Source organism: Nerophis ophidion, linkage group LG20, assembly GCF_033978795.1.
Source record: "Nerophis ophidion isolate RoL-2023_Sa linkage group LG20, RoL_Noph_v1.0, whole genome shotgun sequence".
NCBI lineage: Eukaryota > Metazoa > Chordata > Actinopteri > Syngnathiformes > Syngnathidae > Nerophis > Nerophis ophidion.
In genome coordinates, this window is record NC_084630.1 from 40142001 (window position 1) to 40158241 (window position 16241).

At 35.1% G+C, this 16241-nt stretch overlaps 1 protein-coding gene across 2 annotated transcripts in view; it reads right to left on the reverse strand.

The window, feature by feature from the left end:
* Positions 1–310: 310 nt before the first annotated feature.
* Positions 311–16241, reverse strand: part of LOC133539128 (mineralocorticoid receptor-like) — a 249890-nt gene continuing 233959 nt past the window's right edge. The window contains exons 6-10 of one of the 2 annotated variants that reach the window (XR_009803193.1): positions 15572–15716; positions 13961–14091; positions 9343–9500; positions 738–1145; positions 311–705 (exon numbers count right to left, since the gene is read on the reverse strand). Coding sequence is in view for 1 of the 2 variants with exons in the window: in XM_061881223.1 (XP_061737207.1) it covers positions 990–1145; positions 9343–9500; positions 13961–14091; positions 15572–15716 (590 nt within the window). In the remaining variant the exon portion in view is untranslated. Of the gene's footprint in view, positions 1146–9342; positions 9501–13960; positions 14092–15571; positions 15717–16241 lie in introns of both variants that reach the window. The other variant, XM_061881223.1, reaches the window with a different exon arrangement.

Genomic DNA, 16241 nt, shown 5'->3' on the forward strand with positions numbered 1-16241 from the left:
ATATATATGTACAGACATATATATATATATATATATATATGCATGTGTGTATATACACACATATACATACATACACATGTGTATACATGCATATATGTGTGTATATATACATATACATATATATATATACATGTGTGTATATATATATGTATATGCATATGTACACTAATACACACACATATGCATATATATAAATACATATATATATATATATCAATCATTGATTGATTGACACTGATATATATATATACATATATATATATATATATATATATATATATATATATATATATAAATATATGAGAGTTAAAGATTATTAACAATCATTAAATTCATCAGCCATGTTTAAATTTTTTTATCACAACTGGAATTTTAACAAACTGAATAGGAAAATATTGTTTTAAAACCCCACAAAAATTCAACTGAACTCTAAATTGTCCGAGCGTTGGAGTCTCCTGCCTACAAAGTTAAATAAGCGCCGGGGTCGGGGGGGAAAAAAAACAACATTTGTCGCAAATGTGGCTGTGGGCAACCTCCGGACACGGCTGCCTTAGACTGTGTGAATGTTGCTACTAAACATTTGTGACCAGCTGCTGACTCAGCACTCACTAAGAAGCCGAGTGTATATGTGGAGGAAAGTGTCAAGTAGCCCTTGGGAGTGGAGCGTGTCTGCAAGCTACATGTTGGGATCTGCGGGTCCACCACCTACCTACCTACCTACCTACCTACCTACCTACCTACCTACCTACCTACGTCTCCACCACCACGCCCACGTTCTGCTATGGCTTTGTCTCCAAGATGGCGTACGGGGAAGGGAGGCGGGGCAACATTTACACACTTTTGTCGCAAGTCCTGCGCCGCTCCCGCCCTTCTGGTTTCAGACAAGGACCGACCGGCGGCGTCCTGAAGGCGGGGGGGCGGGGAGGGGAGGCGCCAAGGTGGCGTCCCTGGCTGGGGTTTGAGTTCCCGCGTGTTTTACCCCCCGGGCGTCACTTCTTGTGGAAGTAGATGGTGTGTGTGAGGCCCGACTCCACCTTGGGGATCTGGTCGCTGATGATCTCCACCAGCATGTCGGGGAACTCCACCTTCAAGGCCTGCGACTCTCGGAAGGTGTAGAAGCAGAAGTCCAGCAGCCTCCCCACCAGCTGCCGCAACACAAGCACAAGGTCAGCTCCGCCCCCTTTTATACGCCATACAGAGGAGGAGGGATGGCAACTCTTATAGGCAACTACCAATTAACGTCAAAATCAACAATTTCCATACCATTGTTGCTCGAGACCTCACGTCCGGTTGCAACACTTGGTTGGGCAACAAGCAGACTGAGTAATGTTAGATATTTCCAAGAAGAAAACGCTCAAAAGTACAGTAAGGTTCCACTATTCAAAATGTGCTAGCTCGATGCTAATTGGATTTGCCATAGTCATGCTAAAGGTTAGCATTAGCGATTTTTTTTTTTTAATCAACAAAGAGACACGTTAATATCAGACAGCTGGAGTGTAATCATTCGTACGAAAAGTGCTGAATAAATGAAGTTTGATTTCATTACGTACAGTACACACACTTTGTAGGGGGCAACAAAAACAAAAAAGACTCAGCAAAATGGCATAAATTACTCCCTGTAATGTATGCCATTTATGCAAGTTTTAACTGTATAAAACTTGCAAATGAGACTCAAAAATCTAAGAACTTGCTTTACCAGCTCGACAGCACAGTTACGTTTGATATTAAAATCTATATTTTCATTTAACATTTTTATTTAACACATGAACACCCACAAAAGTACAGTAAGGTTCCACTATTCAAAATGTGCTAGCTCGATGCTAATTCACATTGGATTTGCCATAGTACTGCTACAGGTTAGCATTAGCGATTTCGCACGGCAATTTTTTTTAATTTTTTATCACCTCCAAATGTGGTAGTGAAAACCACAACAAAGAGACACGTTACAATCGGACAGCCGGAGTGTAATCATTTGTACGAAAAGTGCTAAAAAAATTAAGTTGGATTTGATTACGTACAATACGTGCAGTACACACGCTTTGTAGGGCGCAACAACAACTCGACAACAGTTATGTTTGATATTAAAGTATATATTTAAAATGTATTAACATATGAACACCCACAAATGTTCAGTAAGGTTCCACTATTCAAAATGTGCTAGCTCGATGCTAATTGGATTTGCCATAGTCATGCTACAGGTTAGCATTAGCGATTTCGCATGGCAATTTTTTTTTTTATCACCTCAAAAGTTGGTATTGGAAACCACAACAAAGAGACACGTTACAATCAACAATCATTTGTATGAAAAGTGCTAAATAAATGAAGTTGGATTTCATTACGTACAGTACACACACTTTGTAGGGGGCAACAACAACAAAAAAGACTCAGCAAAATGGCATAAATTACTCCCTGTATTTTATGCCATTTATGCAAGTTTTAACTGTATAAAACTTGCAAATGAGACTCAAAAATCTAAGAACTTGCTTTACCAGCTCGACAGCACAGTTACGTTTGATATTAAAATCTATATTTTCATTTAACATTTTTATTTAACACATGAACACCCACAAAAGTACAGTAAGGTTCCACTATTCCAAATGTGCTAGCTCGATGCTAATTCACATTGGATTTGCCATAGTACTGCTACAGGTTAGCATTAGCGATTTCGCACGGCGATTTTTTTAAATTTTTTATCACCTCCAAATGTGGTAATGAAAACCACAACAAAGAGACACGTTACAATCGGACAGCCGGAGTGTAATCATTTGTACGAAAAGTGCTAAAAAAATTAAGTTGGATTTGATTACGTACAATACGTGCAGTACACACACTTTGTAGGGCGCAACAACAACTCGACCACAGTTATGTTTGATATTAAAGTATATATTTAAAATGTATTAACATATGAACACCCACAAATGTTCAGTAAGGTGCCACTATTCAAAATGTGCTAGCTCGATGCTAATTTACATTGGATTTGCCATAGTACTGCTACAGGTTAGCATTAGCGATTTCGCACGGCGATTTTTAAAATTTTTTTATCACCTCCAAATGTGGTAATGAAAACCACAACAAAGAGACACGTTACAATCGGACAGCCGGAGTGTAATCATTTGTACGAAAAGTGCTAAAAAAATTAAGTTGGATTTGATTACGTACAATACGTGCAGTACACACGCTTTGTAGGGCGCAACAACAACTCGACAACAGTTATGTTTGATATTAAAGTATATATTTAAAATGTATTAACATATGAACACCCACAAATGTTCAGTAAGGTTCCACTATTCAAAATGTGCTAGCTCGATGCTAATTGGATTTGCCATAGTCATGCTACAGGTTAGCATTAGCGATTTCGCATGGCAATTTTTTTTTTTTATCACCTCAAAAGTTGGTATTGGAAACCACAACAAAGAGACACGTTACAATCAACAATCATTTGTATGAAAAGTGCTAAATAAATGAAGTTGGATTTCATTACGTACAGTACACACACTTTGTAGGGGGCAACAACAACAAAAAGACTCAGCAAAATGGCATAAATTACTCCCTGTAATTTATGCCATTTATGCAAGTTTTAACTGTATAAAACTTGCAAATGAGACTCAAAAATCTAAGAACTTGCTTTACCAGCTCGACAGCACAGTTACGTTTGATATTAAAATCTATATTTTCATTTAACATTTTTATTTAACACATGAACACCCACAAAAGTACAGGAAGGTTCCACTATTCCAAATGTGCTAGCTCGATGCTAATTTATATTGGATTTGCCATAGTACTGCTACAGGTTAGCATTAGCGATTTCGCACGGCGATTTTTTTTTTTTTTTATCACCTCCAAATGTGGTAATGAAAACCACAACGAAGAGACACGTTACAATCGGACAGCCGGAGTGTAATCATTTGTACGAAAAGTGCTAAAAAAATTAAGTTGGATTTGATTACGTACAATACGTGCAGTACACACACTTTGTAGGGCGCAACAACAACTCGACAACAGTTATGTTTGATATTAAAGTATATATTTAAAATGTATTAACATATGAACACCCACAAATGTTCAGTAAGGTTCCACTATTCAAAATATGCTAGCTCGATGCTAATTGGATTTGCCATAGTCATGCTACAGGTTAGCATTAGCGATTTCGCATGGCGATTTTTTTTTTTATCACCTCAAAATGTGGTATTGGAAACCACAACAAAGAGACACGTTACAATCAACAATCATTTGTATGAAAAGTGCTAAATAAATGAAGTTGGATTTGATTACGTACTATACGTGCAGTACACACACTTTGTAGGGCGCAACTACAACTCGACAGCATAGTCATGTTTGATATTAAAATATATATTTAACATTTATTAACACATGAACACCCACAGTAAGGTTCCACTTTTGAACGTGTACTAGCTCGATGCTAATTTATATTGGATTTGCCATAGCCATGCTACAGGCTAGCATTAGCAATTTCGCATGGCGACGTATTTTTTTTAATCACCTCCAAATGTGGAAATGAAAACCAGAACAAAGAGACACGTTACAATCGGACAGCTGGAGTGTAATAATTTGTATGAAAAGTGCTCAATAAATGAAGTTGGATTTGATTTCATACAGTACACAATCTTTGTAGGGCGCAACAACAACTTTACAGCACAGTTATGTTTGATATCAAAATATATATTTAACATTTATTAACTCATGAACACCCACAAAAGTACAGTAAGTAATACACTATTCAAAATGTGCTAGCTCGGTGCTAATGTACATTGGATTTGCCATAGCCATGCTACATGTTAACATTAGTGATTTCGCATGGCGTTATTCTTAATCACCTCCAAATGTTTGAATAAAAACCACAACAAAGAGACACGTTACAATCGGACATCTGGAGTGTAATAATTTGTATAAAAAGTGCTAAATAAATGAAGTTGGATTTGATTACATACAGTACACACGCATTGTAGGGCGCAACAACAACTCGACAGCACAGTTATGTTTGATATTAAAATATATGTTTAACATTTATTAACACATGAACACCCACAAAGGTACAGTAAGGTTCCACTATTTAAAATGTGCTAGCTCGATGCTTATTTACATTGAATTTGCCATAGCCATGCTACAGGTTAGCATTAGCGATTTTGAAAGGCGATTTTTTTTTTTCATCACCTCAAAATGTGGTAATGGAAACCACAACAAAAAGACACGTTACAATCAATAATCATTTGTATGAAAAGTGCTAAATTATCGAAGTTGGATTTGATTACGTACAATACGTGCAGTACACACACTTTGTAGGGCGCAACAACAACTCGACAGCACAGTTATCTTTGATATTAAAATATATATTTAACATTTATTAACTCATGAAAACCCACTAAAGTACATTAAGGTTCCACTATTAAAAATGTGCTAGCTCAATGTTACTTTACATTGGATTTGCCATAGCCATGCTACAGGTTAGCATTAGCGATTTCGCATGGCGATTTTTTTTTCATCACCTCAAAATGTGGTAATGGAAACCACAACAAAAAGACACGTTACAATCAATCATTTGTATGAAAAGTGCTAAATTATCGAAGTTGGATTTGATTACGTACAATACGTGCAGTACACACACTTTGTAGGGCGCAACAACAACTCGACAGCACAGTTATCTTTGATATTAAAATATATATTTAACATTTATCAACTCATGAAAACCCACTAAAGTACATTAAGGTTCCACTATTAAAAATGTGCTAGCTCAATGTTACTTTACATTGGATTTGCCATAGCCATGCTACAGGTTAGCATTAGCGATTTCGCATGGCGATTTTTTTTTCATCACCTCAAAATGTGGTAATGGAAACCACAACAAAAAGACACGTTACAATCAATAATCATTTGTATGAAAAGTGCTAAATTATCGAAGTTGGATTTGATTACGTACAATACGTGCAGTACACACACTTTGTAGGGCGCAACAACAACTCGACAGCACAGTTATCTTTGATATTAAAATATATATTTAACATTTATTAACTCATGAAAACCCACTAAAGTACATTAAGGTTCCACTATTAAAAATGTGCTAGCTCGATGTTACTTTACATTGGATTTGCCATAGCCATGCTACAGGTTAGCATTAGCGATTTCGCATGGCGATTTTTTTTTTATCACCTCCAAATGTGGTAATGAAAACCACAACAAAGAGACACGTTACAATCGGACAGCCGGAGTGTAATCATTTGTATGAAAAGTGCTGAATAAATTAATGTCGATTTGATTACGTACAATGCGTGCAGTACACACACTTTGTAGGGCGCAACAACAGTAATGGCAAGGATTACTCCCTGACTAGGCTACATTTTGGAAGTCGACTGTATAAAACTTGCAAATGAGACTCAAAAATATTAGAACTCACTTTTACAACTGGACAGCACAGTTATGTTAGATATTAAAATATATATTTAACAAGTACAGTCAGGTTCCACTATTCAAAATGTGCTAGCTCGATGCTAGTTTACAATGGATTTCCCATAGACATGCTACGGGTTAGCATTAGCGATTTTACACAGCGATTTTATCCCCTCCTAATTTGGTAATGAAAAAAATGTATACACGTTACAACCAGACAGCTGGTGTGTAATAAGTACAACACGTGCAGTACAAACACTTTATAGGGCGCGACAAAAGACTCGATTCAGCTTTACCCTTGCCCTGACGTTAAACTTTTTACCCTCTAGACCAGGGGTCAGCAACCTTTTTGAAAGCAAGAGCTACTTCTTGGGTACTGATTAATGCCAAGGGCTACCAGTTTGATACACACTTAAATAAATTGCCAGAAATAGCCAATTTGCTCAATTTACCTTTAAAATATAAATCTATATATAGAAAAAAAGGGTATTTCTGTCTGTCATTCCGTTGTACATTTTTTGTCCTTTTACGGAAGGTTTTTTGTAGAGAATAAATGATGAAAAAAACCCTTAATTGAACGGTTTAAAACAGAAAACACGAAAAAAAAAGAAAATTCAATTTTGAAACATAGTTTATCTTCAATTTCGACTCTTTAAAATTCAAAATTCAACCCCCAAAAAATGAAGAGAAAAACTAGCTAATTCGAATCTTTTTGAAAAAATGTAAAAAAGAATTTATGGAACATCATTAGTAATTTTTCCTGATTAAGATTAATTTTAAATTTTTGATGATGTGTTTTAAATAGGTTAAAATCCAATCTGCACTTTGTTAGAATAAATAACAAATTGGATTATTTTTTGTAGATTTTCCAGAAGAAACATTTTAAAAGAAATCCAAAGACTTTGAAATAAGATTTAAATTTGATTCTACAAATTTTCTAGATTTGCCAGAATATTTTTATTTTATTTTAATCATATTAAGTTTGAAGAAATATTTCAACTATTCTTCGTCAAAAAAACGAAGCTAAAATGAAGAATTATATTAAAATGTATTTATTATTATTTACAATAATAATAAAAAAATACTTGATTCAAATTGTCAGGAAAGAAGAGGAAGGAATTTAAAAGGTAAAAAGGTATATGTGTTTAAAAATCCTAAAACAAATTTTAAGGTTGTATTTTTTCTCTAAAATTGCCTTTCTGAAAGTTATAAGAAGCAAAGTAAAAAAATAAATGAATTTATTTAAACAAGTGAAGACCAAGTCTTTAAAATATTTTCTTGGATTTTCAAATTCTATTTGAGTTTTGTCTCTCTTAGAATTAAAAATGTCCAGCAAAGCGAGACCAGCTTGCTAGTAAATAAATACAATTTAAAAAATGGAGGCAGCTCACTGGTAAGTGCTGCTATTTGAGCTATTTTTAGAACAGGCCAGCGGGCGACTCATCTGGTCCTTATGGGCGATCTGGTGCCCGCGGGCACTGTGTTGGTGACTCCTGGTCTAGAGTGTTTGATTTGTTCTTCAAAGTTTTACTTGCAAATATTAACAACATATGAACATCACTCTTTTATGGAGGATTTACAATATTAACTATGAACAATAAAACACTGACTATTAACAACATATGAACATCACTCTTGTTTTACGTGGGATATATAATATTAACTATGAACAATAAAACACTGAATATCAACATATGAACATAACTCTTTCATGCGGCATTACAATATTAACTATGAACAATAAAACACTGAATATTAACAACATATGAACATCACTCCTCTTTTACATGATATTTAAAAATATTAACTATGAACAATAAAACACTGAATATTAACAACATATGCACATCACTGTTTTATGTGGGTTACGCAATATTAACTATTAATAAAATACTAATTATTAACAACATATGAACATCACTCTCTTACGTGGGATTTACAATATTAACTATGAACAATAAAACACTGAATATTAACAACATATGAACATCACTCCTCTTTTACGTGGGATTTACAATATTAGCTATGAACGTTAATAGACTGAATATTAACAACGTATGAACATCACTCCTCTTTTAAGCGGGACTTACAATACTGACTATGAAAAATAAAACACTGAATAATAACATTAGAACATCACTCCTCTTTTGCGTGGGACTTATAATATTAACTATGAACAATAAAACACTGAATATTAACAACATATGAACATCACTCCTCTTTCACATGATATTTACAATATTAACTATGAACAATAAAACACTGAATATTAACAACATATGAACATCACTGTTTTATGTGGGATTTACAATATTAACTATTAATAAAACACTGAATATTAACAACATATGAACATCCCTCATCTTTTATGCGGATCTTACAATATTAACTGTGAACGATAAAAAACTGAATATTAACATATGAACATCACTCCTCTTTTACGTGGGATTTACAATATTAACTAATAATAAAAGACTGAATATTAACAACATAATTCTGAACATCACTCCTCTTTTACGCAGGATTTACAATATTAACTATGAACAATAAAACACTGAATATTAACAACATATGAGCGTCGCTTCTCTAATGCAGGACTTACAATATTAACTATGAACGATAAAACACTGAATATTAACAACATATGAACATCACTCTTTTACGCGGGATTTACAATATGAATTATTAATAAAAGACTGAATATTAACAACATACGAACATCACTCCTCTTTTACGTGCGATTTACAATATTAACTATAAACAATAAAACACTGAATATTAACAACATATGAACATCACTCCTCTTTTACGTGGGATTTACAATATTAACTATGAACAATAAAACACTGAATATTTACTCAGTTGATGAGCTTCACAGTGCCATCTAGTGGTGACTGCACAATGATACCATGACACTACACACAGGTGGTGGTCACTTACATGATGCATGGCATCCAGCAGCTTGGTGAGCTGGAAGAAGCGCTGCCAGGTTTGGCCCGAGTTGTTGGTCGCTTTCCCCACGGAACGCCGGAGCTCTTTGATGTAATTGACTCGCATCTCTTCGAACGCTGCCTGGTTCTTCAGACCCTCTTTGGGAACTGGAGGGGGGGTAAAAAAAAGCAGATTTCACAGTCAATGATGCAGCTTTCTTACTTATAATGACATCAGAGTCAGATTTTTTGGTATGTTAGACACACGAAACATTAGCATGACAACGTAGGTTAGGTTAGCATACACCTTAGGTAGCGCCAGGTGTCAAAATCCATGATTTATAGGTGTAAAGAGATACAATTAGCCAAAATGTTAGCATACTAACATTAGCATCCTAACATAGAACTTAACATACTTCTAGGATGGCATTAAGTATTGTTTATACGAATAAAAAGGGCAAAAATGCTAGCATAAAACATTGGTATAAAGTTAGCATGTTTCAAAGATGGCGCCAACTATGAAAATCCATGATTTTTTTTGGTTTAAACTAATCTAATTAGTTAAAATATTAGCTTAATAAAATTAGCATGATGACATACTCAATACAGTCTATTATACGGCATGATTCACATGTGAATAATTTTATATAATAGACTATTTATATTATTCACATGTGAATAATTTTGTATAACAGACTGTATTTACAGTATATTATCCACATGTGAATAATTTTATATAATAGATTATTTATATTATTCACATGTGAATAATTTTGTATAACAGACTGTATTTACAGTATATTATCCACATGTGAATAATGCATATAATAGACTGTATTTATATTATTCACATGTGAATAATGCTTATAATAGACTATTTACATTATTCACATGTGAATAATGCTTATAATAGACTGTATTTATATTATTCACATGTGAAGAATGCTGTATAATAGACTGTATTTATATTATTCACATGTGAATAATGCTGTATAATAGACTGTATTTATATTATTCACATGTGAACAATGCCGTATAATAGACCGCATTTATGTTATTCACATGTGAATAATGCTGTATAATAGACTGTATTTGTTATTCACATGTGGATAACGCTTTATAATAGGCTGTATTTATGTTATTCACATGTGAATCATGCTGTATAATAGACTATATTATTCACATGTGAACAATGCTGTATAATAGACTACATTCTTCACAAGTGTATAATGCTGTATAATAAACTGTATTTATATCATTCACATTTGAATAATGCTGTATAATAGAGTGTATTTATGTTATTCACAAGTGTATAATGCTGTAACTTTGGACTTTTCTACCTAGCCACCGCCATGATCTCTGAGTTCTCAGTAGACTTAGAATATGTTTGTACCAAAGTTCCAACACGTCTCCTGACAGACTGTGCGCACGCTCAAGCAGAAAGTGGCAACGTGTTGAGATCTTTCACAGCCAGCGGCTAATGAAGTGTTCATCTACACGGACTGAAATGTTCTCCTGTGGCCACCGTAGTGTCAGTGACACATCCAACGTGCTACCTTTGTCTACTTTTTCATCACTTTCTGTCTGCATGCTTTCTTCCAATAGCTGCCAAGTTGTACAGCAGGGGTGGCCGGATCATTATTAAGAAAAAATGACCGACAGGAAGGCCAGAATCACTTTTTATTTCAACCATACCTGCCATCAAAACTCTAAAGACAGATCGCACAGTTCCTAAACTCAATTTTAAATTACAGCTCCATCCTGCCTGCACTAACAAAATAAGAGTCTCAACAAACTACTTGTGAGATGACGCTGGCTGCTGCCAGATCATTAAGAAAAAACGACCGACAGGAAAGCCAGAAACACTTTTTATTTCTGTCAAAACTCTAAAAACAGATCGCAAAATTCCTATCTTCACTATAAAATTACAGCTCCATCCTGCCTGCGCTAACAAAATAAGAGTCTCAGAAAGCTACTTGTGAGATGATGCTGGCTGCTGCCAGGTTATTATTAAGAAAAAACGACCGACAGGAAAGCCAGAAACACTTTTTGTTCCTGTCAAAACTGTAAAAACAGATAGCAAAATTCCTATCTTCACGATAAAATTACAGCTCCATCCTACCTGCGCTAACAAAATAAGAGTCTCAGAAAGCTACTTGTAAGATGACGCTGGCTGCTGCCAGATTATTATTAAGAAAAAAACGACCGACAGGAAGGCCAGAAACACTTTTTGTTTCCATCAAAACTGTAAAAACAGTTCGCAAAATTCCTATCTTCACTATGAAATTACAGCTCCATCCTGCCTGCACTAACAAAATAAGAGTCTCAGAAAGCTACTTGTGAGATGATGCTGGCTGCTGCCAGGTTATTATTAAGAAAAAACGACCGACAGGAAGGCCAGAAACACTTTTTGTTTCCGTCAAAACTGTAAAAACAGATAGCAAAATTCCTATCTTCACTATAAAATTACAGCTCCATCCTACCTGCGCTAACAAAATAAGAGTCTCAGAGGGCTACCTGTGAGATGACACTGGCTGCTGCCAGATCATTATTAAGAAAAAACGACTGACAGGAAGGCCAGAAAAAACTTCTCAAGTCTACCTGGTGGGCTACCGCCCTGCCGCCGCTTGATGCTTAACGGAAAAAGACAAAATAGATCCAGACAAGAAATGGGATGTCGTTTACGAAATCCCGTGTAAATCATGCAAAAAAAAAAAGAATCATACATGTGAGAAACAAGGTGGACAGTCAACGCCAGGAAGAAAGAACATCAGAAAGGATGTGAAAAAGAGAGAACTGGAAGGTTTACAAGAAGCCTAAAACACAAATAAATCAGCCATATCAGATCATTGCAAAATAAATAACCACATCATGGACCGGGACAACGGCAAAATCATCGGCACAGAAAGTAACAAATTCAAACGATGGATTAAGGAGGCGATCAAACTAAGGAAGCGCCCCAAGGAGACCATCAACAGGGATACCTGGGACACCCTCCAAATTAACCATCGAGACTAGACAGGTGTGCCTGCTTGGCCACGCCCACAAGAAGAGCTGATAGGCAACACATCACAGTGGTCAGGTGACCCTTCTGAAGAAGACTGCAGAAATCCCATCTAATACACCGAAAATATACTCTGATTACAAGAACATTTGAAAAAGTGTATGCATAAGAAGACACAATGAACCATTTTCAGCAAAATGTATTTCTTATAAAGTGCATAAAAAGGAGTATGGAAGGTGGAACAACATACCCAAACTTATATTCTTGTGCGGCTATACCAATACACCAACTTATATTCTTGTTTTGTTATACTAACACACCAACTTATATTCTTGTTTTGTTATACCAATACACCAACTTATATTCTTGTTTTTTTAAACAAATACACCAACTTATATTCTTGTCTGGTTATACCAATACACCAATTTATATTCTTGTCTGACTATATCAATACACCAACTTATATTCTTGTTTTGTTATACCCATACACCAACTTATATTCTTTTTTGGTTATACCAATACACCAACTTATATTTTTTTTGGTTATACCAATACACCAACTTATATTCTAGTTTTGTTATACTAATACACAAACTTATATTCTTGTTTTGTTATACCAATACACCAACTCATATTCTTGTTTGGCTAAGCCAATACACAACTTATATTCTTCTTTTGTTATACCAATACACCAACTTATATTCTTGTTTTGTTATACCAATACACCAATTTATATTCTTGTCTGGCTATATCAATACACCAACTTATATTCTTGTTTTGTTATACCCATACACCAACTTATATTCTTTTTTGGTTATACCAATACACCAACTTATATTCTATTTTTGTTATACTAATACACAAATTTATATTCTTGTTTTGTTATACCAATACACCAACTTATATTCTTGTTTGGCTAAACCAATACACAACTTATATTCTTCTTTTGTTATACCAATACACCAACTTATATTCTTGTTTTATTATACCAATACACCAACTTATATTCTTGTTTTGTTAAACAAATACACCAACTTATATTGTTTTGTTATACCAATACACCAACTTATATTCTTGTTTGGCTATACTAATACACCAACTTATATTCTTCTTTTGTTTTACCAATACACCAACTTATATTCTTGTTTTGTTATACCAATACACCAACTTATATTCTTGTTTTGTTAAACAAATACACCAACTTATATTCTTGTCTGGCTATACCAATACACCAACTTATATTCTTGTCTGGCTATACCAATACACAAACTTATATTCTTGTTTTGTTATACCAATACACCAACTTATATTCTTGTCTGGCTATACCAATACACCAACTTAAGTTCTTGTTTTGTTATACCAATACACCAACTTATATTCTTGTCTGGCTATACCAATACACCAACTTATATTCTTGTTTTGTTATACCAATACACCAACTTATACTCTTGTTTTGTTATACCAATACACCAACTTATATTTTTGTCTGGCTATACCAATACACCAACTCATAGTCTTGTTTTGTTATACCAATACACCAATTTATATTCTTGTCAGGCTATACCATAAACATGACTGAGGTTGTGTGTTAGCATGTGAGAGAGTAAAGTAAAGTAAGTCTTACTTGTGCTGAGGAGTAGCAGCACCTTCATGGACAGGAACTCGTCGTAGGTGAGCTGCAGTCGAACAAACTCCTGGCTCACCTGTCTCATACCCAGACACAGGGGGTACATGGCCGACTGCTGCATGCGCTCCCTGCAAAGTCCACATGCAACATTATCTCCTTGGCTTTTAACATGAAAAAAAAAAAAAAAAAAAATATATATATATATATATATATATGTATATATATATATATATATACATACATATATATATACACACACATATATACACACCTATATACATATATAATAAAACCCTAACTATTTTCTATTGCATGCTTCCCAGCAGGCCCATAATAAAACCCTAAACAATTTTCTACTGCATGCTTTCCCAGCAGGCCCATAATAAAACCCTAACTATTTTCTACTGCATGCTTGCCAGCAGGCCCATAATAAAACCCAAACAGTTTTCTTTTGCATACTATTCAGCAGGCCCATAATAAAACCCTAACTATTTCTACTGCATGTTTTCCCAGCAGGCCCATAATAAAACCTAAACTATTTTCTATTGCATGCTTCCCATCAGGCCCATAATAAAACCCTAACTATTTTCTATTGCATGCTTCCCAGCAGGCCCATGATAAAACCCTAACTATTTTCTAATGCATGCTTCCCAGCAGGCCCATAATAAAACCTAACTATTTTCTACTGCATGCTTTCCCAGCAGGCCCATAATAAAACCCTAACTATTTTCTACTGCATGCTTCCCAGCAGACCCATAATAAAACCTTAACTATTTTCTACTGTATGCTTTCCGGCAGGCCCATAACAAAACCCTAACTATTTTCTATTGCATGCTTCCCAGCAGGCCCATGATAAAACCCTAACTATTTTCTAATGCATGCTTCCCAGCAGGCCCATAATAAAACCTAACTATTTTCTACTGCAGGCTTCCCAGCAGGCCCATAATAACACCCCAACTATTTTCTATTGCATGCTTCCCAGCCAACCCATAATAAAACCATAACTATTTTCTACTGTATGCTTTTCGGCAGGCCCATAATAAAACCCTAACTATTTTGTACTGCATGCTTCTCCGCAGGCCCATAATAAAACCTAAACTATTTTCTACTGCATGCCTTCCCAGCAGGCCCATAATAAAACCCTAACTATTTTCTACTGCATGCTTCCCAGCCGACCCATAATAAAACCTTAACTATGTTCTACTGTATGCTTTCCGGTAGGCCCATAACAAAACCCTAACTATTTTCTATTGCATGCTTCCCCGCAGGCCCATAATAAAACCTAAACTGTTTTCTACTGCATGCTTTCCCAGCAGGCCCATAATAAAACCCTAGCTATTTTCTACTGCATGTTTTCCCAGCAGGCCCATAATAAAACCTAAACTATTTTCTATTGCATGCTTCCCAGCAGGCCCATAATAAAACCCTGACTATTTTCTATTGTTTTCCAAATGTTGTTTTGCTGACTCGGCAAGCAGAATAGTCTTGCAATAAAAGGCCATATTGTGTGTAAGTGATTATTGTCAATGACATTCCTTTGGAGTCCAGACCAGCACGAGTTGACCTTTCTAGCCGGCTGTTAGCAGACCAGCCCAGGTGTGCACCTACTCGTTAAAGATGAGGTCCGGGGCGAAGTAGAGCATCTGTCCGTTGGTGTGTTTGTACGAGCGCCAGCTGAGGCAGAAGGTGGACAGACACATCCAGGAGTACTGGATCAGCGTGATCTGGTCCTCGATGGGCAGGCCCCGGAAACCTGGCACACACAAAAGACTAATTCAAGTCAAAATTGGAGCCACTATGAGTCTGGTGTCCCCCTAATTGTAGCTCAGGGGCCACATGGAGGAACATCTATTAATCAAGTGGGTGAAAACACGGCAGGATAACTTCAAAATAAAGACAACTTCAGGTTGTTTTCTTTGTTTAACAATAGAACAAACGCTATCTGAAAACATAGAAATCATAATGTTTTTTGTTTGTTTGTTTACACGTACATGTTGCTGTTCATAGTAGTCTAGCTTCATCTGTCCTGATTTATCATCTCTGAATGAATGATGTGATGATATTCATCATATATATAATAATAGATTAAAACAAATATATATATATATTTTTTAATATTTATCAGTCAAATAGGTGTGAGTCTGGCAGACTTTTAAAATGCTTTCATTGGTTTAAATCTATCAGAATATGTAAAACAATAGTCATTTAATTTAATTTAATTATTTTTTTAATTATTAAAATGTGTTTTAACTATTAAATGAACCTAAAATAGGACTTA